This window comes from Aspergillus mulundensis (assembly GCF_003369625.1).
Source record: "Aspergillus mulundensis strain DSM 5745 chromosome Unknown scaffold_3, whole genome shotgun sequence".
NCBI lineage: Eukaryota > Fungi > Ascomycota > Eurotiomycetes > Eurotiales > Aspergillaceae > Aspergillus > Aspergillus mulundensis.
In genome coordinates, this window is record NW_020797891.1 from 642,557 (window position 1) to 663,001 (window position 20,445).

Sequence of the window (20,445 nt, forward strand, 5' to 3'; positions counted from 1 at the left end):
CAACCATTGTACAACTCGTCGAGTTGGATGTTGAATCCTCCAGCTGTTAGGGCGGGCGTAGATCCAGGGGTTCGGTATTCGACCGACCAAGGTTGACCATGAAGTTGAGATATCCGCAAGCATATCAATGGGCGTATGGTCTTTGATGTGGATGGGGTTGGTGTCGGTCAGAAGTGGCAGGTGAGACGAGTCGCATGGAACTCACCCAATCCTAGACGATGGTGCGTACTTCTGGTCAAGAATGTCGGAAGGGCGTCGGTCGTAGGTGTATCCAAAGCTGAACCCACTCATTGAGCTCCCACCCTGGAGTGGATGGTAAAAGTATCCTCAAGACACTTATGCCCCGAGTCAGTCGCCTGCATTGTCCTGTTCGGGAATTCATGCGCAAGATTTCTCATCGCGAGGAGAAGAAAGGATAGCGGTGCCGTTGATACTCCAGGGTCTGTCCTCCCATCGAACTGGTTAACAATGATCCGCCCATCAGAGCTGCATGCTAATGAGTTGATAAGGATGTCTCGGGTAGCCACGACGACGACAACATTCAAGTAACAGGCTCCAACAACCTCACCGCGCAGAGAATATGCTATAGAAAGTTGGAAAATAGTACACACCCTAGATTTTGTCTTGTGCTGGCACCCTCAAGCACCCTCCAAACCAGACAAGGGGATAACCCCCTTGTTCGAACGGGACCGCGGGCGTGACGGCTCGACGATAGACGTTTCCTTCGTTCTCCGGTTGGGGAAGAAGATTCGTGCCGATCACCAAGCTGAACATGTGCAAGATAGTGGTGTTTTTTCAAATCGTTGAGAAGAGTACCAGGTAGGGAGGGGTGTTCTTGGTAAGTCGACCCAGGCCAGGTCACGTATGCTTCTCATTCTGCCATTTCCCAAAAATGTCGCAAGGAACTGAGACCTCTGCAAACTCTCTGCAATCAGGAAAGGTAAGAATATCATCATCAATGGTGGTGAATCCAATCGCCAGTTGGAAAGTGTAAACATCGCCTGGGCGGATTTCATAGCTCTCTGGGAACTCAGTGAGCAGCACGGTTCGGCGACTGCTCAGGTTCCTCTTGCCACCGTACTGGGGGACCAGGTTTGAATCATACTCTCCCATGTGCCAATCCTTCATGTGTTCGTCTTGAAGAGAACATGACGAACCGTGATGGCAAAGCGCAGCTTTGCGCCAGTCTCGGTTTTTTCTTTCGCGCAACCGCATGCTGTCAGTGGTCGTTCAGAATCATACCTTTGGGTGCTCCTTATGATTGGGTTCAACATACCTCGTAGTACTTCTGGATGCCAGCACCTTGCATGGACATTATATGTCCGTGATTCAGGGGGAATACAATGCACACTCGTACGCTTCGACTTTCGGGCTTTCCTTTTAAAATTGTCCAACCACGTCGCGTAGTATTGCTTGACAAGCGATAGCAGACTGTGCATTGCTCCTCTAGCCTTTCAACATTGTTCTGCTGATCCGCCAGTCTGGCAGTTCAGGTCTTCGAGTTGCAGTACGCGCCGCAGTGAGGAAGTTCGAGCCATCTCGGCAGTAATTTGTCCTCCGTCAGCCTTCTCTGGTTTTGTGATCCCCTCGCCAGCTGAGGTATACCTTTTGGAAGTGTAAATGAAGAAGGCTGGGTGAAAACCTCCTCTTTCTCTTCCTCAGACAAAGGCAACCCGGTTGTCTGTCCTTTCTCTGTGACATCTCTGGTATGTTCTGCCCTCGGTTCGTGGGTTACGTCCGTTTTGCCCACTGCATCACCCTTGGCTTCGGTGCTATGATTCTCGATCAATGGAGAGCGTACACTGCCACTGTTGATAATGTTGATTGAAATATCTGCGATGAGGTGTGCTCGGCGCCCGGACTTACCCTTGCCTGTCTGCTTCACAGTCCTCGTTATTGTTCGCATCAACCGACATTCGCTCATCGTCGACTGGCGCTGGTTGTGATTCGTTTCGTGGCTCTGACATGGTGCGTACTTTGTTTTTATTTTCTTCAGCGCGTACCGGTACTCGGAATGCACTGATTCATGACAATGTTAATGGAGACAGGCCTTTAATTGTCTGACGCTGTTGATTTCGAGACTTGCCTCATAAGAAATCCCATCGCATGTAACGAAAGGAACGCTCTGTCGGACTCGGACATATAAATGAGGGAAATGAAAACACATGGAACGATGACGATTTTAAGATACTCCTGATGGTCGTATTCGTGGCCGTGTTCCATGCACCCGTCTAGCATTATCGCGGGTTTTCAGATTCATGATCATGTTCCCACCAAGATCTCACAGTCGTAGATTAGTTCGGTATCGCGAAATTCTTGTACACGAGCGCCGGATATCGATCCTTTCCTTTTTGAATAATCAGCTGGTGGGCGCTTCTGGTGGACTGCCTGCTTGTATAATGCCTCGGTCACTTTTTCAGCGTCGCCTGCCACGCCATCATGGGTTCTGGTCACAAATAGTGGGAACTCATCAATCCTTTATCTAAGAATCTTGCAGAGCTCTTCTTGGACCAACCTTATTGTCAGGGGCTTGGTAACAAGTCCGCCTTGCGCGAGTATAGCGGATATCTTTTGAGGCATTGGCGCCCTTTGGTATATCCTCTATAGTGCGTAGACAACCTAACCAAAGTCTCTGGATCAGTGAGGGCGCTTATTACCTCCCAGCCAGGGAGACTGGATACCTTTAAACAGCTCGGGGCCGAAAGAGACCATCAATGTCGACTGATCCGCGATCGTTAAAGATGCCTTCGTAGTTCTTCTCCCGCTCATCCTGGGGGAGAGTGCCGCGGGCGACCTCCGTGACGTCGGGGGTCAGGAGTGGTACTGGTAAATGCCCAGCGCGTCTTCTGCACGCGGAGGTCGGATGCCATGTCGGAACCACGCGAAGTAATCCTCGCTTGCCATGATGTTTCCCAGGTCCAGGCGATTTTCTAGGACGAACTGGACACGAGGGCGCAGGACGTCGTCTGGCAAGTTGGTCTTCATGCCAATCTTCATCATACCTCTTCTGAGACTGCCCGAATTTGCGAAGAAAAAAGGCGGACAATGACTCTTACAGTCAGCGGGCTCTGTAGAATCGGCCACCCTTATCCCGTTGAACGAATGGGCTTCCTCCCGGCGCAAATGTAAACGTCGAAGGAGGCAACTGCTAGATGTTTCCGGCGGCGGAATAGTATGCCTCTTCAATCAACAACGCATCGTCACTGTCCGGTTGTCCACATATGTTCCTGAAGCCAACATCAGAAGGCTCGTTGACTTCTGCGGAAGACTGGGCCGGCACTGCAGGTTGCTATGTTAGGACATAGCCTTTCGAACAAAAGGCAGGTAGGGGACTCTTACATCTAGCGTTTGCCTTGATCCTAGTGGATCGGCGCACGCCTTCGAGTTCGGCCGCTTGGGCGCCATGGTGATGTAGTGTAGTTATAGAATGGCAAGCAAAGCAGAATGTGTGGGGGACTGTGGGACAGAAGAGAGAGAAGGAAGATAGAAGGGAGCTTCAGCGACGGCTGAATGATTCGTAAACTTCAGCTGGGGCCCCCTCACTTGCATAAGTCCCTCCCGGTTGGCATTAAAGGAGATATAAAAACATATGTCTATCAACCAGGCACCTTTGGCCATATTTGCTGAGTTGATACACGCTGTGGATAGAAGAGATGTATGATTTCAGCGGCGTGGACCTCCCAAGCCAGAGGACACATGAACTTCGATGAGCGAGCATTCATTGTGCAAGCGTCGCCTTGAAAGGCACGGGGGCACTTTCAGACTCGGCTGGTTGTTGGAAGTGCCATTTGCAGTTATACACCTATCTTCAACAGCCTGTTTCTCGGTAGACCTGGTCGGCACGGACTATCTGCCTGTTCATGATAAATGGTAAGATGTTCGTGGTAACCTCTCGGTTTCCTTCCGTGCTGTCATCTCTGTCGCAGCTGAATTTCCGCAGTAGGTCGGCGAACCGGATGGATTGCGTGCAGGTCTATTGTGTGGTCATTCATGTCGGGGTCGTAAAAAGGGCCGTTCTTGAACATCGATATCCCTTTGAAACGGGAGAGAGTGCGGATTACCACCGGTGTACTCCGCCAATATTTCATCTCTGCTATACCATCACGCGTAGATGACCATGAAACGACCATCTTCGACGTCTGCCATGTCGGTCACTTTGGCATGGCCCGTGGCTCGTCCGTGGAGACAGACCTCCACGGTATCATAAAGTTGAAGTTCCCATGTATCCACCGTGGCGCGGCTGATGGGTGTGCTCTTTGACTTTTCGGATTGTCCTCGAAAAGGCCTGGGACAGGCGCTCCCATGTTCGTAGTGACGTATTTACGCTCACAAATGACCGTGATTTGAGCAGGTTGATGAAAGGCACCAGGGCAAGGGGCAGAGAACGGCAATGCACAGCGGGAAGCCGGGGCCGATGGCTACGGACGCAGTGTTAGTGATGGAATCGGTCCAATAATGTAGGTATTGAGCAACAGCGTAATCTGCAGTCCTTCCATCCTCTTGTTTGTACTGACAAGATAATCTTGAGGAGAGGAAGGAGACTTACCATTGGAAGCTTGGGTCGGCGGGCAAGGTATCATTACCATGGTCTCTCCAATCCTCGACATTACTTCGATCTTCAACTTGTCGAACTGACGGGCGATGCAAGGTAGGTCAAATGTCCTTTTTATCCTGAGAAGTCGCGGTTAGTAAGGTAACGGCAAACTTCGAGTATATTGGGCTCAGCATACTCACAAATGTTTTCGAAGACGCCAATACATCTTGGAAACGCATCCTGAAAAGATGGAAAAGCCTCTTGACCTCAAGTCTCGCAAAGTTCTCTCAAGTGTCTCCCAAACGAACCGCATCGCAAGTCGGGTTCTCCACACGTTCAGAGGAAGGCCATAACTCGCTCGCTCCAGTATGCGATCGGGGGAGGCTAATAAATCTGGCTTCGGAGAGGTATAATTCATCTTGCCGAAGACGTCCCCATTCCAGATACTCTGCCATTTCCCTCTCAACCAGAGAAATGTTTCCATAAAAGTGTGATTTGTAGCGCGGACAGGAATAGGAGCATTGAACTTCGCATAGTATTCCACGAGGGCAGCCGTAACTCCTTGAATCCAGAGAAGATAAGCACCGATTCTCTTGTAATGCTGGTGGTCAATCAGTTCGCAACAGTAATGGATATGGGGCGACATCAAGCACGATGTTTCCACAATGAGTGTCCTCCGTGTCTAGTGGGCTCCCAGGGTGCGAAACAAGCGTAATTCCTGTCGAGAATTTGAAGCGTGGGTGGCTGTCTTGATCGCAGCCTTCAATACATCCTCACCATTAAGACGCGGGGGGGGAAGGTTCGGGGAGGCTGGGACACTTCGTAGGACTTCCTTAACATGCGCGGGACCAGAAAAGCTCCTGTGCATCGTGGATGAGCATACGCTTGCGCGAACAACGGCACGGACGCAGGGAAATTAAACAAGTAAACAATGGGTAAGGTTGCGGTGGTTGGTTTACGATCTCTTGTCACAGTATTGATTGGTTTTAGATGGGCGAAGGCGAATTGATGAAAGGTCAGGATTGATCCTCAGGCAGCGAAGAGGCGAGGCGTGACTTGAGGCAGTTTGAAGTGATGGAGGTCTAGACAGAAGATTTTGTCCGGCCACGAATATGAGATGAGCTTCACCGTCGTACTCGTACTGGGGAAGGCGACATGGTCCACTCGAGGTCGAGTTGTACCTGTGCAGTTCCGTGGCCGGGAGCAAAAGCTGCTCGGTTGGCTTTGTCGGTTTTAGGCAAAGGCAAAGCATCAGCTATCCTTGGGGACGAGCTCCGTGACCCATTGAGTCGCAAGTTTTGCAACGAGAATACCTTCGTGAGGGTTGAACTCGCAGATAGAGGAGTAGGTGATGGCTCCTCGGCACCTTGCTTCTGCTCCCACCATCATATCCGACAAGCCATTGAAATGGTCTCACGTCCTGTAGTCGGAATTTCAGTCCCGTCATAAAGCCAGGATCTTGATGGAGTCCTTCAAAGTCTATAGTCAACGCGGGTGGTGAACGTACCAGGGCCAAATATGGGGTATTCTTTGGTGCTGCAAGAATATCCTGGCCGGTTGCACTCCATCGGGACTCCCGCCACATGTCAAATCGCCGATTTCATTGTCGAGGGTGGCCCATGCAATCGCAGCGACCCGTCAAACTTGAAACGCTTGGTGCGCTATTAGCTAGAAGACACGAAACGTGCGGTGGTGGGGGCTTATCACGGATGATCATACGGTGACATCTCAGGGCGCAATAGATCTCATATGAATCCTCAGCGCGAAGCCTGGTAGCATTGACAAGGCGCGCATTTTGCACCCAACCCATACAAGCATCGCCTCGTTGTCGAGAATGAGAGCGAGAAGAAAGATGACTTAAACATGCGGTGGTCAAGTCCATTAGCCATTCGCTGTCTCATGCACGAAGTCCGGGGGCAGCGGAGGAACAACAACATACCTAAGGATATAGCCCTGCTTAGCAAACTGCGTAGTCACAGTTGCAAAGCAGGATGTTCTGGGTGTGAGAATCATAAGCAGCCTCTGTAGTGACTTGCTAGAGCGAAGCGCACAGCGTCGCAGGAATCGCTTTTCGCAGGATCATTGGCTGATCCTTTTGTGAGGGTAACAGGAGATTTCGAAATCCGACTGAAGTCAGCGTGGTAACGGGCACACCATCACTCTACCATATCGAATTCGATTGTGAGAAGGTCGAGCAAGGCCATTGATCAAGCGGGTTGTCAAGTTTATTGCTGTAGAAGATGCCTTGGAGCTTCTGAAATGCTTCTCCTGGATTACTGCCGTTGAGATAGAACACCAGGACCTTCTCACTCCGGAGATAATGCCTGATCTGAGACATTTTCTCCGCCTGATCACGGAATGATTGCGCATTCAAAAGGTTCGAGTCATGGAACTGATGATGGCAAAGTCGCAACTTCAACTACAAGATCAGGCGGTTGTTCGGTAGCCCTGCAAAGTTTGGATGGTGGTTCGGAAGCTCAGTGGGGGTGTTTGCTGCCGGCCAGCTTCCTGTGTGCTGTGTGCTGTGTGCGAATTTTGAAGGCGACCAGCAGCAATTCGGTGGCAGGGTCTTTGCCCTCTGCCACATACTCCTCGTCAGTAATTCCAGTTAACTTGTCAATCTGGGGTTTGTCGAACCCACTGAATGCTTGGCGTAGCTGTAGCTTGTATGACTATCAATGGTGTCATGTGTCGGAAAGGGAGAGAACAAGCATCAGCACCAAATGTCGAGCCGGAGCAAATCTTAACGCATGTAATTACTCGTTAGCTCTTACCACTGTGGCGGTATGTCCTTATCCTTCGAATCTCGTTCTCTGATGCGTGTCTGTCCAGGTCCAGATTTGTTTTGTTCCATCGTATGTCACTCGCGCTTCGTACAAATCAATCTTCCACGGCGTGAGGAGTCCCTAGGAAGGTACTGAAGGCAGTTAGCCAGTACGGCAAGAAGAGAGACCACCAAGATGTTCATCGACTTACATCCCCGCGCGGCCGTGGGCATCCATTGGTATCTGCTCTGCAGGACAGAACTTTCCTACCGGTCAGAGATGCTGTCTTTCCTGCCATGATATTAGACTCACATCGCCGGCTCCATCTCCTAACTTTACGTGGGAGAGACCGGGGTGTCCGCCCGTTGTGGAAGGTTTGTCGACGGAGATCCATGGCAGAAGGGCGTCTTCGTGACAGGAAGCCTTTGACAAGGGCCGACAAGACCTCCACCCCTCTTTCCGTGTTGGCGATGCTACAGTTTCTAGGTTGGCAAGGGAGCGAACATACACATCTTGCACAGCCTCCAGCTGAACGACAGCCTTGGGTTGGCGCATGTCCTGGGTCAGAAGTGTTGCTTGGGTACGGAACGGAGGAGGTACGATCTTGGTCCATGCTTCGTCATGGTATAGCAGCCGATCTCTCCGAGTGACCGCAATGTCCTGTCACGATTTGTTACTCACTGCTGGCCAAACGAGTAAGGGCACTTACGTTCTCGTGTCCCACTCGCTCAGGACTGTGTACGACGAGACAAGACATTCTATCTGTGCCGATGCGGTTTGTAAGGCCAGCCAACAAGGTATAGAGAGGGGTAATCAGAGTTTCAGCCAACTCACTGCAGCTCATTGACGGTGCACCACCCAAGCATGTCCGTGCGCGAAGCCGATCAGACCCGCCGTCCGCTCATCGTGGTGATGCCTGGGGTTGTACTGTGACGAAAAATAAACACCCCGGTCAACGCAGCGCCAACCGTGCCTGGGATGGTGTGAAACTCCCAACAACGCTCAGCCATGACGCGGCTGTCGCAACCTGTGCAGCGCAGAGAGATTGGTACGTTGCCCCAACATAGTCCAAGGATCATTACTGGGCCTTGTAGGTGCATAGAGCAAATCCGGAGCTGGCAGGCCTTGTGTTGCAAGCTCGTCGTGTGTGTTTTCCATGTCTCTCACGAAAGCCCGGTCGAAGGAAAGACGTTCGGGGGACCTGGACGAATCCTTGTCAAGATTTTGAGGGGAGGAAGACACGTTCGCTGAGTAGACTCACTGTCTGGAGCGGAATCTTCTTCAGTGTTTTGCATGGTTAGTAGATCGTCAAAAAAAAGGCATGTAGACAAGGGGCGAGACTAACTCTCCGTAACCAACAAGGCTCTCGGAGGATGGTGTGTCAGAGCATGGGAAAAGGCTGTAAATCCAGAGCACAGTTGATCTGCTGCACCTATAACTCGCTGTTAGCCGTAGACCAGAAATTCCTCAGTGGGAATCGACGTACTACCTTTTGTCTCGATGAAGAAAAGCCCGTTTTCTCTGTCAAGAACCCACATCCAGGTCAGGAATGTGCGTGACCCAATCTTGTCATTATGGTTCCTCATGTAGTAGAGTCGCAGGCAAGAGCTGTCAAAATTGCATTGCTGCTGAGCCAATGACTCGCTGCGTTATACATGCCGAAGCTACCGAGTCAACAGAGTCGATGACATCCACCGAGATCACCGAGTGAGTAGCTTGTCAATCTGGGGATCATCAGGAAGCTGTGACAAAAGCATGGGGCGGTCAACTTACTGTGTGTGACCACGGCCAAATAAACGCTTTGGAGCATGTCAGTCCAAAGCAGGAGTCTGGGGCGCGTCTAAGGATGTTTTGCTTTTTGTCCAGCGCCCTGAGGTACGTGGCAGTGTATCCGGGCTGGACTATGGTGAACTAACAATATTTGCGGCAGACCGAGTGTTTACTGGACTCGTTGTATCCGACGAGGGAAGTATCTGTAAGATGTCGACATGCTCTTCGGCAATGGGACAGAGGTTGCTCGCGGCTTTCGCGGCATTGGACTGACGGCAGCGGAGAGGTCGTGAGTTGGTGACAAACCTGCGGAACCAATTGAGAACAGAGTTATTAGCCATTATTCTAATACCGGTATGCGGCTCTGTCAAGGCACGGATGTCCTACCTCCTTTCAAGAACTTCTAGGACCTATCTCCGCCACCTACTACCATCTGTATTCCACGCGAGGGTACGCTTGAAGAATCCGCATGGAGGATAGACAGCCGTTTGAGAGTTGGATGCGCCATGAAGATCTCACGCTCACATACCATAGCTCATTGTAAGTGAGGTTGAGTTCCACTAGTGATCGTTAGTTTGTGTTTCTATTCAACAGTGCAACAGAACACGTACCTTCTTGAAGTTGTGACATAGGGCCTTCCTTGATCGGGTCCGTTTAATGGCGCTCGTGGCATGCTCGCGTCAGGGAATATTTGAAAGCCATCAACCACAAATAAATATATCTATGGTGGATGGTAATGGAATTCCGAAAGAAGCGAGCCGTCCGCGGTTGCCCGTTCCAGAGTGGATTGGGATGGTTGTAAACAAAGTCCGTCATGTGCAGAATCCTCACCTATAGTACAACGCTATCAGTGTTTGAGCGAGCAAAGGTTTAGTCCAACAGAAAACGTGCTTACCTGGGCATTGGGCTTCTGCTGTATTCTCAAGCCTGGGATTTTCACAGCCGCGGGGCGCCTCACTCCGGCATTGGCCTCTTGTTTCTGTACGCCCTAAGGCCGTGGAGCGTTTGTCGCCATCGAGGCTCTGGAATTAAAGCGGACATTCTCCAGAACACTGGCAAATGACGGCCTCCGTGGTGGACGCACACGGGCAGGCAGCTGGGCACGGTGATGAAGAAATTAAAATGCATGGGATCAAAATCTTATAAAAGGAACGACGTCAGCGCAATCGACAGGATCTACCGTTCCTTGATGCCTATTTATACGGAGCCGAAGACCTTAAGCTGGGCATGTCCAGGTTCGAAACACGGATTCATCGATTGTTGCGAGTCGGGGATCCGTTCATTGTTTATAGGAGGTGGTGTCGGTGTTTTACGAGCGACGTCTTGCCCACTATTGCCTTTAGTGCCATTGGTCTCCATCGATGCAGCGTACACCCTGCGGCCATTGATGGTATTAGTTAAGACATTCGAATGATTTTAAGGAGGTTTCTTCAACGCCCGGACTCACCCTTGGTTGCCTGTTTCAGGCGCGATAGCGGCCGCGCCTGCAGCAAAGTCACTGGGTACAGGTTCCTGGTTGCGTGGCCCAGCCGCAGCACCCGAGTTTTCAAAATGGTCAGTGGAGCGGAGGGGCTTGAGAGGAGGCAAAGATAGGCAAGATAATATATAATATATAGAGAGTGGGAAGAAAACCGTGGGAGAAATGTCGAGCGAGCGCTGGCTATCGTCTACCGCAGGCCGGGCGACGCAAGCTTTATCTTCGCGCAACAAACATCAGGTTCCAAAAGTCGGGGGCTGGACGGGGTATCCAACTTTGACGCTCTGTTAGTACCCAAGCCTGGAAGCAAGGACTTGTGCCACCGAGGCCCTTTGCCGTGCGGAGAGCCTGCACTGTCCTGTTTTCTCGGTCCATGACGCATGACAGTCCAGATCAGATAGCGTTTCAAAGCAAACGATGAAATCCGGATACACGGGCCTACTGGGATGCTCTAAGCCGTTTGGCCTTCGGCTGTGCCACCAGCATTCCGATACCTATCGCCGCATGTCCGCTGGAGGCAATGCTTGGCTGACACCCAAGTACAGGCGCTGGGTCCGTCTTCCTCGTAGACTAGGCGGTTGGATGTCCCTATCGACCACCAAGAAACACCGCTCCATTCCTTGATGTCAAGTCGTAGAGCCACGGGATGCTAGCGCAGGAAGCAAGGAGGGCAAGACCCAGAGTTCAGCGGCAAACGCGCGCAAACAAAGTGTGGTGGACGAGGTCCTCAGGCTCCGCCCACTCCAAGGCCACGTCAGTCCGATGGTCAAACGCATGTTCCTCGCCGTTGGAGTGGCATTCTCGACCCCTGTTAATCTCACTGGCAGGAAGGTGTACTCGGCTGTCACCCTGGTCGTGTCTCAGATGGGAGCGGAGATACCACCACTTTTCCTCTGCATTTCCGCTCCTATTAGCTTGGTCTTTTCCTTCATTCACGATTGGGCTAATACCTTCCAGTTGAAGGCAATGTGGCTGGCGCGGAGACAACGGATCATGTTGGACAATACTGTCTGCCAGCATACTGGCGTCGCCGTTTCCGTGTTGATGCGAGCGAAGGTACCACGATCGGAGAACAAGCTTTGAGTATGTAGATTGTCTACCGTAATGCTTCATTGGGGTAAGCGGAAGCTGGACCCTAAGCACCGTGAGACATTGGCTCACTCGTATGTCATGCTGCTGCTGCCGCCCATTGCCACCCAACCGCAGATCCGGTACAACGACTCGGGTTGAATATTGCTCAGTAGCCGACCACATCTGTTGCGCGCCTCATGCAGCCCTCTCTTCGTTCCGGCGGCACTGTCGAGGTAGGCAGGCGTTGTCTTCCACTGCCGCCAGTCCGGTTGTTTCGATCGTATGCTTACCTGTAAACGCGCCGCGCATTTCGCGCCAGACTACGGCATGCGGTCATATCCAACTGTTGACATCCAGCGCATGTTCCCGATAGCATGAAGCTCCACAGAGAAAGCCCTCGTGTAAGCTCAATATTGTTTCGTAGCATCGAGCTATTCACTTGTTGAGCTGCTTGAGAAGGCTGTTGAATCCCTATGCTCTGGCCTGCCCTTCAACCCGGGGATTCCCTCATCGCGGGATACTGTAGGGTAGCAGCAGAGCCAGCGTGAATATTCCCACCAACAGGGGGTTCTCCACTTCCTCATGTGGTTGGCGACCTGTATGTAGTATGGTACACGCAGTCGAGACGTTTTCCCAGCTCCGCTGTAGTGTATCTTCTTGATTGAGCGAGCACAGACTCTGCCCGCCCTTCTTCAGACCCCTTGCCGCGCGTCAAACACCACACTTTCCTTCCGAGGTTTCCTCATGCGGCGGCCAAGCAACGGGCCCCCCCAACGCCCGCTGCTCCCCGCCGACTTCCATCTCCTCTTGTCAACTCACTCGACTCCGAGAGTGGTATTCGGCTGAACGTAATCCTCTCTTACTGCGGCCCCTGGATCTCCCTCTGTCTCTCAACAAATTCCTCCAAGTCCAGGTCTCGCCGTTCTGTAGGATGAGAACGCAATCCAAACGTCCCGATTGCAAGCGCTTCCACCCGAGACATACTCGCCGACGAGAAAATCGTGTAAAAAAAATCCGGTAGACGGCAGTTGAACAATGCTGCGCTCGGTACGGTCTGAAACCTTGCCTGATCTAGACAGGACGAGTGTGAATGACGCGCGTTGATGAAGGATCGAGGTGCACGCTGCAGAGAAAAGAGCAAAGAGCCGAAACGTGCGTTGAACATCGGCAGTAACAAACACCTTTCTCCAGGGCTCCGTCTTGTAGGATCGTAGGCCTGCATGATGTACGCCTTAAACCGAACGTAGACGCGTAATCTCGACTGATCTGGGCACTCTGCACGCAAAACAAACATTAGCTGCCCCGCAACACAGGGCTTCCTCTGTTCCTTGGAGTGGCTGCCACTTGCCAGAGCGGTTTCTATCGAGCCGAAGATGTCTTCTGCTTCGCCATCAGCGTTGTAGGTCTTCGTTTTGTAGGAAGAAAAAAAGAGTCCGTTGTGAAGATTCCTGTGGCTCTGTAGCCCTCACCGTGGATGGGATAGTGATAGTGGGTGTCGAGAGAGCGCGGTGTTGCGTCCACTTTCAAGTGGATTTTGCCCCCCGCTTGCTTCTACCTCGCCCATTGAAGTTCATGATTAGAGAGTGAACCTCGCCTTGTCCATTATTTCCGCTGTCTCTACTAGAGTTGGCTAACACTCGCTGTTCTGATCTTGCAGCCGCCAATCTTTCTACGTGTTTTCTATGCCTTACCAGCGCAAAGCGCACTTGTGTTCGTTTCTCGACGTAGTAAAGGAACCAAAACAACAGTTGAGACTACAAGGCTTGTCACGCTGCACCCTCTTGCAAGAGAATAAACGCCTTTGTCATTACTAGGTACATTCTTTCTTTTGGCTCAAACGCCACAAACTTTGCTAATGAATGCTTGTTTCGGAACAGATTTGTCTCGCACCGGGGCCACGGACTCCTCTCCAGCCGCTAACCTTGAACCTTCACTTATCCCTCTTCACAGCGCGTCGCAGCCGGTGATAAGCCTTCCAAAGAAAAAGAAATAGCCGAAGAGTCAGGGACTGAGGTGGAAGATTGTTCAGGATCTCGGAGGCACTTCTGTACTGCGTCATCCAGCATCCGGTGATGACCGCTCTCCATTGACCATCTGTCACTGCATCAAGGTTGGGAAAGACTTTACTGGAATACAATCGCAGCACCTTTTCCTCGTCGCTAAGATCACCGTAAGGTTTCTGGCCGACAAGGATCTCGTAAAGCGTAGAGCCGAGGGCGAACAGATCACTCTGCACGGTCGTGGGCGACGAGCAGTCTCGGGGCAGGAAATGCGTCGCGTTCTCAACAATAATGGATTCACCTCCGTGCAGCGACGAGCCTCCAAAGTCTGACAGTCTCAGACTGAACGTCTCGTCCACGAGAAACTGGCGTGCAGCGAGGTCTGAATGGATGACCCCCTTTCCGTGGATGTAGTGGACAGCCTCCACAGCCTGGCGGGCGAACTGGTATCTGATTCCGCTGGGAACCTGCCAACAGCCAAGGAAGCTCGCTGCGTCTGCGTAAGGCTCGTATTTAAGATCGATGTAGTCGTCGCAGGCATGGAGGCACCGCGCAATGCGTCTATGGTTGCCAAGGTGCCGGTAGATGATCGCCTCGATATGGGCTGCTCGGGGACCATCAGAGTCTGACGAGCTGCAGGGTATCTTCCGGACAATTCCATCGCTCAGTCGGTGAATAGTTGCAAATAGGCCGATGCTGATGGTGTTTTGCTGATTGGGTGCTTCGTTTTCCGGGGCGGCTCTGGTAGAGGACCACATGCACCCCATGGTTTGAACTTGGAATCTTCAGTCGTAGAGCAAAGAGAGCGTCAGTTACATAACTGACAGATGTAGCTCAAAGTCATCCTGTCCCCCAGTGGTTGCGAAGGGTTTATGCTAAGAGATCACTTACCAGAAGAGGAGTTCACCCAACGCAGTCAAGTTTTCAAAACAAGTGGTCTTCACCGCATGTTCTTGATAGCGAATCTTAGCTTACAAGGCTCTGAAAAGCTATTCGTGTCAAGGTAGATGTCAATTGCTGAATGTCACGATCAGGACGTCTCCGGGTGACCGCGCCTTCTGTGGAGCAGCGACAAGAGCGGAAGGTGCGATAAAGGTTCCGTCTTAGGCTGAGCATCTTCATTATCGGGATGCGCCTCGTATTATTGGCCTTGGTGGCGTTTTCCATATCTTGTCCCCCTGGTCGCACATTGCTGACTGTTGGCAGGGATATATTTTGGGCAAGGGACCACCAAGAACTCTGTTCAACCATCAACAAGGCAGAAGATGTGGGAAAGCTGGAAGCTCGCTCTGAGCACACCACTGGAACATTGGAATCAGGTATACTGATATAGCAGAGTAGAATGCAACGAGCGACTTCCCAAGTTATTTACTTCCAGCCAAGCCCCAAGCGAGTCCAGGCCAATGTGGCTGAGGTCAAGCTTGGCGGTGCATGGCTTGTGCTCTTTACATAGGTATAGAAAGCGACCAGCCTGAGTGACTTGTGCCTCTGGAACCTGTGGACGGTTGGGCTAGACCAACTAACGGTGTTTCTTTTACAGCTTGAATCAACGTGCGTCATCCGGTAAAGCGCTGACATCCCCTTCCGCCAGTCGTGGAGCTGACACGCGTTGTCTGGGCATCACTCCTGTCCCATTACACCCCTTTCATTGAATTATTACGCTTAAAGTTCGCTTACCTGAGAAATGCGGGCAACAGGATGTCCGATCGTTCGGAATTTACCCCAAGTGCTAAGTTCTGAATAGGCATGGTAGCCCTTGAAGTGGACTCCCGCCATTAGTTGCATTCAATGCTCAAGAACAAGCTCCGGTGTTCTCTCCCTAAGAGGCGGTCCAAGAAGGAGTGATGCGCACCCATCCATGCGTCCTATAACTACTCGGTGCTGAGTCGATCCATCAGGGCTTTCATGGTTTTAACGAAGGTCGGGAGAGAATTGCCTCGTTTGCCTCACAACTGCTGATTTTTGCCGATAGATTTGATCAGTCTCTTAATCAGTTCCCTTCCTCAGAGCTTCCCACCCTTACTCGAACCCTCATCCAACCTCTCCAGCACAAAATAAAGCGGATGATCCTCCACCGCACCCGCAGCATCCATAACCCCCATAACCGTGCAGTGATCAACGCGCCGAAAATAATCAATGATCGGCTTGTCATTATACACCATTGCGGCGGAAACAACGCCGTTATATTTGATTTCGCGGATGCGCGCTTTGCCCATGAAGGTATTCACAACTCGTCCCTCTCCAGGCGCATGGTGCCCGTAGGTCACAGAATCATCCAGGGAGATGATGGGGTCGACGTCCTCAGTTGTGTGGAAGGTTTTGCCTACCCAGCGCGCGGCTTTGAGGGCGGTTATGCCAGGGTGGTTTGTTAGGGCGCAGGTGCCGTCCCATTGGCCGAGGAGTTCGGTGGCCTCGAGGGGAGGGAGGGAGTTGAAGAGTGTTGTTGCGGCGAGAGGAGTTATGGGTTTGTTGGAGAGGATGTTGGTGAGGGGTTCTTTGTTGCTGGTTGGGAGGTTAGACTTGATTCTGTTAATGGAATGGATGGAAAAAAGCCACGTACAACTGTATGGACATTATGGCTGCGACAATCACATTTGCAAAGCTTGGTGAGAGTGTGACACGAGAAAATGACCAGTGCAAACTTCGAACAGGGAGGTTGACATTTATAGCTCCAAGCTTTCGGGCCTTGTTTGTTTGGATATCCGACGGACCGAGGCGGACTCAGATGGTCTGACTCGGGTGCGGGGAATATTGTACCTGTGGGAAGCTTTGTAGGCAGCCGGCAGTAAAAATTGCCCTGAAGTTCGGATTTCCAATGAGTAGCGTTGAACTTCTACAAAAAACGATACAGAAACTCCAAGTTCTGTAAGTTAAGCGCATCTGCTTGGTCTTCCCAAGGGACCCAGCCGTACCAGTCGTCCTGGGCCATTGGCATGAACATCTCTCCAGAACTGGCGGGAGGCCCAGTGGGTAGATTATCAGGCGCAGCCACGATAGTGGTGGCATCACCTGGGGTCACGTTGGGTCCCTGAGTCTCTTGGTGGTCAACGTGACTCTCACTCATCCGGCGCAAGCTCTCAGCGGTCCGATCATCCAGCCCTCGAAAGAACAAGTGTAGAACCCAGTTTTCCAGATCCCAAGATTTTTGCAACTCTTCAAGGCTGAGGAGGCAGAGTCGTGCGCGGTGTTCAGCCAGCGTCCGCATTGTGCCAGAGTTCCGTCGGTGGTGGATTGTATGGATGCAAAGGGTCGAGAAGGCGTGTGTGATCAGGTGAGGTGGAGCATGCTGGACAAGATGATGGGACAGTAAATCTTCCAAGATACGCGTGCTTTTTGTTGCAGCGTCCAGGGCAATTTGGCCGCTATCATGAGGGGTTGGGTCGAGGAAGGTACGGCGGTGGAGCAGGATGTATAGGTTTCTAAAATGTCACCGTACGATTAGCCAAATAGAAGCGAAAAGAAAGAAAACGGCAGGCGCACTGGTACGTCATGTGTAGAAGGCCAGTCAAGAAGAGCGAATCTGGCGAGACATGGTCCAGACGGAGCTCAACCGGTAAGTGAGACTCCCACAGACAGAGTTGCTTGTTTAGAGAATTTCTCGTAGCAAGGTCCGGTTGTTGGTGGTGAAGGTATTGCGTAGATACAATCGTGCGAACTACAGATTGACATTAGCAAGGTCATGCCAAAGGGGTTCGGGACGTGGGAAACATACGCAATCTGGCCAGCTTAGCCATCTCAACTGGATATACCAGATCCTGCCTTTTCTGAGGACCATAAATATCGTTTTCGACACTTTCCTCATCCAATATGTCGTCTGGATAAAGCATCTCTACGTCGCCGTCTTCGTCACGTATGCGTGGTGGTAGGCCGAGAGCAGCGGCGCTTTGTTGATCGCGTGTCTGTCATCATCCTTCATCAGTACATCCCCTGGTGATACGAGACATTGGAACTGACATACGTATAAAGCCCACCATATTCTCTTCCATAACTTCTTCTCCCTTGGCGGAGGCGAGAATTGAGACCTTGTCCATCAGCATTCACGTTCTCCAATTCCATTACAACCGGGAAGACCTACATCATATGCATCCCCCTCTTCTGAGCAAGGCTAATTGCAATCCCCAGCCAGTACCTCACATCACGCTCCTCGCTTGGCCCGCCGCGCCAGAAGCTGAGCATGAAGAGCGCCTGGAGCTTGACAATCGGACTTGCCTCCGCATCAGCCTCGTAAATTGCCTTCGCCCGCGAGTAAAAGAGAAATTTCGCGCGGTACCGGACGGGGAACTCGGTTTTCGCGAAGGTCTGATCGTCACAAAGGCTTACGCCAATAAAGAGCATTGACTGAAGCAGGAGAGGGGGGATACTGCTGACTCCTGTCCTGGCGGGCGTGTTTGTCCTGGCACGGAAGACCGCCGCTCGATCAACTATTGGGAAACAAGGGTGGAACCAGCGGAAGTACGCTTGTAACAACGCATTGATGGTGGCGTCTGGAGGGAAAGACAGAGCACCGCTAGACTCCAGCTGCGCGGCTTGTTGGACCTGGTGCAAACGGACAGCGTCGTCGCGGGTGCTTGACGGCGCGAGACGGTCGGGCAGCGGGTACTGCAGCTTTGGCGGCTGAGTTGGATCCATGACGGAGGTTAAGGGACTTGACTCGCCGAGAAAGACGGTAGAGTCGTTAACTATTTGTCTTGCGGAAATTGGAAGGGTTGATGCGTTGGTGGATGTTATGGTGGTAGGCGAGGTGAGATCGGGGAGCGGGAGTAGCTGAGAATGAGACTGAGGCGGAGGCTGGATAGTGGCAGATGATGATTCCAAGGACGTCTTGGTAGTCTTCTTGCGAGGATATCTAGATCAACGCTTAGGTTTAGAAACAAGAAAGATAGGCGAGCAAGTGCGTACTTTCCCCGCCGCGAAACACCAACTTCGCAGGGAACTTCCTGCGTGACACAATTGGAGCACGGCTGCTGCTGCAACACATCACAACGGATGCGGCGGCGATGACAGTGGAGACAAGCCTGCTTTGCACGTTTAAGTGGCATATTCGCGATTTCGTCGACACAGCACTGAGATGCCGAAGGAGGAGAGTGAGATGGCTTCTCAGAAGAAGATCTTCAGTGGCGGACGGCTACTCGGTTATATGCTCGGTTACTTGGGCCAGGATGACGGGGAATTTAAAGACCACCCAACTCCCCACGTTTGTCAACTCTCCGGCTCAATTGCGCAGCAAATATAGACATTATGTTACGCAGCTTATCTCGACTATCGAGTGCCTGCAATGGCTCCAGACGCCTCTTCTCGTCCTCAGCCCGTCGACCCATCATGGACCTGACGGGCTTCTCGGAGAACCAGCTTACGGTCCGCGATGCCATCTCAACAATCTGCGCGAATTTCCCAAACACATACTGGCAAGAGTGTGACCAGCAAGAACGTGATCCGAAGGAGTTCCACGCAGCACTCGCGAAAGACGGGTGGTTAGGAATTGCGCTTCCTGAAGAGCACGGTGGTGCCGGACTTGGTATGTACCCCCCCTCAACCCTGGCAGTCTGCCAAGGTCGTCTCCTAACAAATATAAACAGGCATCTCCGAAGCAACAATGATGATGCAAACAATCACACAATCCGGCGCCGGCATGGCAGGCGCACAATCTATCCATGCAAATGTCTACGCGACGCAACCGCTCGCGAAATTCGGCAATCGCGAGCAACTCACCGAGACAATACCCAACATCATCAATGGGAAATGGCGAACATGCTTTGGAGTCACAGAGCCAAATACTGGCCTTGAGACGCTTGCTTTGCAGACGCGCGCTGAGCTGAATGAGGCGAAGTCGCACTACTCCATCACCGGCCAGAAGATCTGGATCACCTGCGCGCAGGTCGCGAGGAAGATGATCCTTCTGGCACGGACAACGCCGAGAGAGGAAGTCAGCAAGCCAACGCAGGGACTGAGTATGTTTTGCACCGACATTGATAAGAGTGCCCCTGGGCTGGAGCTGAAGAAGATCAAGAAGATGGGTGGAAGGGCGGTTGACGCGAACGAGGTCTTCTTTGATAAGTATGAAGTGCCCGCGAGTACGCTCATCGGTCGAGAAAACGAGGGATTCAGGATGATTCTGCACGGTATGAACGCCGAGCGGTGTCTTCTTGCTGGTGAGGCGCTTGGCCTGGGATATGTCGCTCTTGAGCGGGCGGCGGAGTACGCGAATACGCGACATGTCTTTGGCAGAGCCATCGGTCAGAACCAGGCTATTGCGCACCCACTTGCGGATGTATACATGAAGCTCGAGGCCGCTAAGTTGGCGACATACCACGCCGCTCGCCTCTACGACGCCTCGAAAACAGACAACTCCATTCCTGTGCACAGCGTCGGAGTTGCTGCCAACAGCGCAAAATACCTCGCTGCGGAGGCAGCTTTTACAGCATGTGAGCGAGCGGTCTTGACGCACGGTGGCATGGGATATGCAATGGAGTACGATGTCGAGCGGTGGTTGAGGGAGTGTCTGGTACCGCGGATTGCACCGGTAAGCCGGGAGATGATCCTGAATTATGTTAGTGAGAAGGTCTTGGGGCTGCCGAGGAGTTATTAGAGCAGGTAGCAGTGCTCGCTACCATGGGTGTATCAACAGCTACCGGGTTTCCTGAGAACCCAATTTGTGCATTTCGTGCATGTCATTGTTTGGATTCGACACCCATAAGCCAATAAGCTCCACAATACATCATGATCATCGGAGCGTTGCTCCGGAGAGTTGTGGGTACACGGCCTGCCCCTCCTCATAAGAAGACGTACCCCTCCTGAGTCCTTCATTGATCCCCAATTCCTCCTCTCGAT

General features: G+C 52.0%; 8 protein-coding genes across 8 annotated transcripts; 1 reads left to right on the forward strand and 7 right to left on the reverse strand.

Annotated features, from left to right (window-relative positions):
* Positions 1-1,489: 1,489 nt before the first annotated feature.
* Positions 1,490-1,967, reverse strand: DSM5745_03979 (uncharacterized protein; the record flags this gene model as incomplete). The annotated part of the gene is made up of 2 exons (XM_026745995.1): positions 1,490-1,808; positions 1,867-1,967. The coding sequence occupies 2 exons, from the start codon at positions 1,965-1,967 to the stop codon at positions 1,490-1,492; spliced, it is 420 nt and encodes a 139-aa protein (XP_026604991.1).
* Positions 1,968-3,148: 1,181 nt separating this feature from the next.
* Positions 3,149-3,405, reverse strand: DSM5745_03980 (uncharacterized protein; the record flags this gene model as incomplete). Its single annotated transcript, XM_026745996.1, has 2 exons — positions 3,149-3,289; positions 3,340-3,405. 2 exons carry the CDS (start codon positions 3,403-3,405, stop codon positions 3,149-3,151), a joined length of 207 nt encoding a protein of 68 aa, XP_026604992.1.
* A 4,009-nt stretch (positions 3,406-7,414) lies between these two features.
* On the reverse strand, positions 7,415-8,056 carry DSM5745_03981 (uncharacterized protein; the record flags this gene model as incomplete). The annotated part of the gene is made up of 4 exons (XM_026745997.1): positions 7,415-7,451; positions 7,511-7,560; positions 7,612-7,959; positions 8,009-8,056. The coding sequence occupies 4 exons, from the start codon at positions 8,054-8,056 to the stop codon at positions 7,415-7,417; spliced, it is 483 nt and encodes a 160-aa protein (XP_026604993.1).
* A 675-nt stretch (positions 8,057-8,731) lies between these two features.
* DSM5745_03982 (uncharacterized protein) lies at positions 8,732-9,699 on the reverse strand (the record flags this gene model as incomplete). The annotated part of the gene is made up of 4 exons (XM_026745998.1): positions 8,732-8,737; positions 9,216-9,375; positions 9,599-9,629; positions 9,681-9,699. 4 exons carry the CDS (start codon positions 9,697-9,699, stop codon positions 8,732-8,734), a joined length of 216 nt encoding a protein of 71 aa, XP_026604994.1.
* Positions 9,700-13,547: 3,848 nt separating this feature from the next.
* DSM5745_03983 (uncharacterized protein) lies at positions 13,548-14,384 on the reverse strand (the record flags this gene model as incomplete). Its single annotated transcript, XM_026745999.1, has 1 exon — positions 13,548-14,384. One exon carries the CDS (start codon positions 14,382-14,384, stop codon positions 13,548-13,550), a length of 837 nt encoding a protein of 278 aa, XP_026604995.1.
* Positions 14,385-15,620: 1,236 nt separating this feature from the next.
* Positions 15,621-16,191, reverse strand: DSM5745_03984 (DUF4334 domain-containing protein; the record flags this gene model as incomplete). Its single annotated transcript, XM_026746000.1, has 2 exons — positions 15,621-16,119; positions 16,178-16,191. 2 exons carry the CDS (start codon positions 16,189-16,191, stop codon positions 15,621-15,623), a joined length of 513 nt encoding a protein of 170 aa, XP_026604996.1.
* A 259-nt stretch (positions 16,192-16,450) lies between these two features.
* DSM5745_03985 (Zn(II)2Cys6 transcription factor) lies at positions 16,451-18,656 on the reverse strand (the record flags this gene model as incomplete). Its single annotated transcript, XM_026746001.1, has 6 exons — positions 16,451-17,036; positions 17,098-17,272; positions 17,330-17,516; positions 17,576-17,639; positions 17,693-18,463; positions 18,517-18,656. 6 exons carry the CDS (start codon positions 18,654-18,656, stop codon positions 16,451-16,453), a joined length of 1,923 nt encoding a protein of 640 aa, XP_026604997.1.
* Positions 18,657-18,936: 280 nt separating this feature from the next.
* On the forward strand, positions 18,937-20,203 carry DSM5745_03986 (acyl-CoA dehydrogenase family protein; the record flags this gene model as incomplete). Its single annotated transcript, XM_026746002.1, has 2 exons — positions 18,937-19,132; positions 19,194-20,203. The coding sequence occupies 2 exons, from the start codon at positions 18,937-18,939 to the stop codon at positions 20,201-20,203; spliced, it is 1,206 nt and encodes a 401-aa protein (XP_026604998.1).
* Positions 20,204-20,445: the final 242 nt, after the last annotated feature.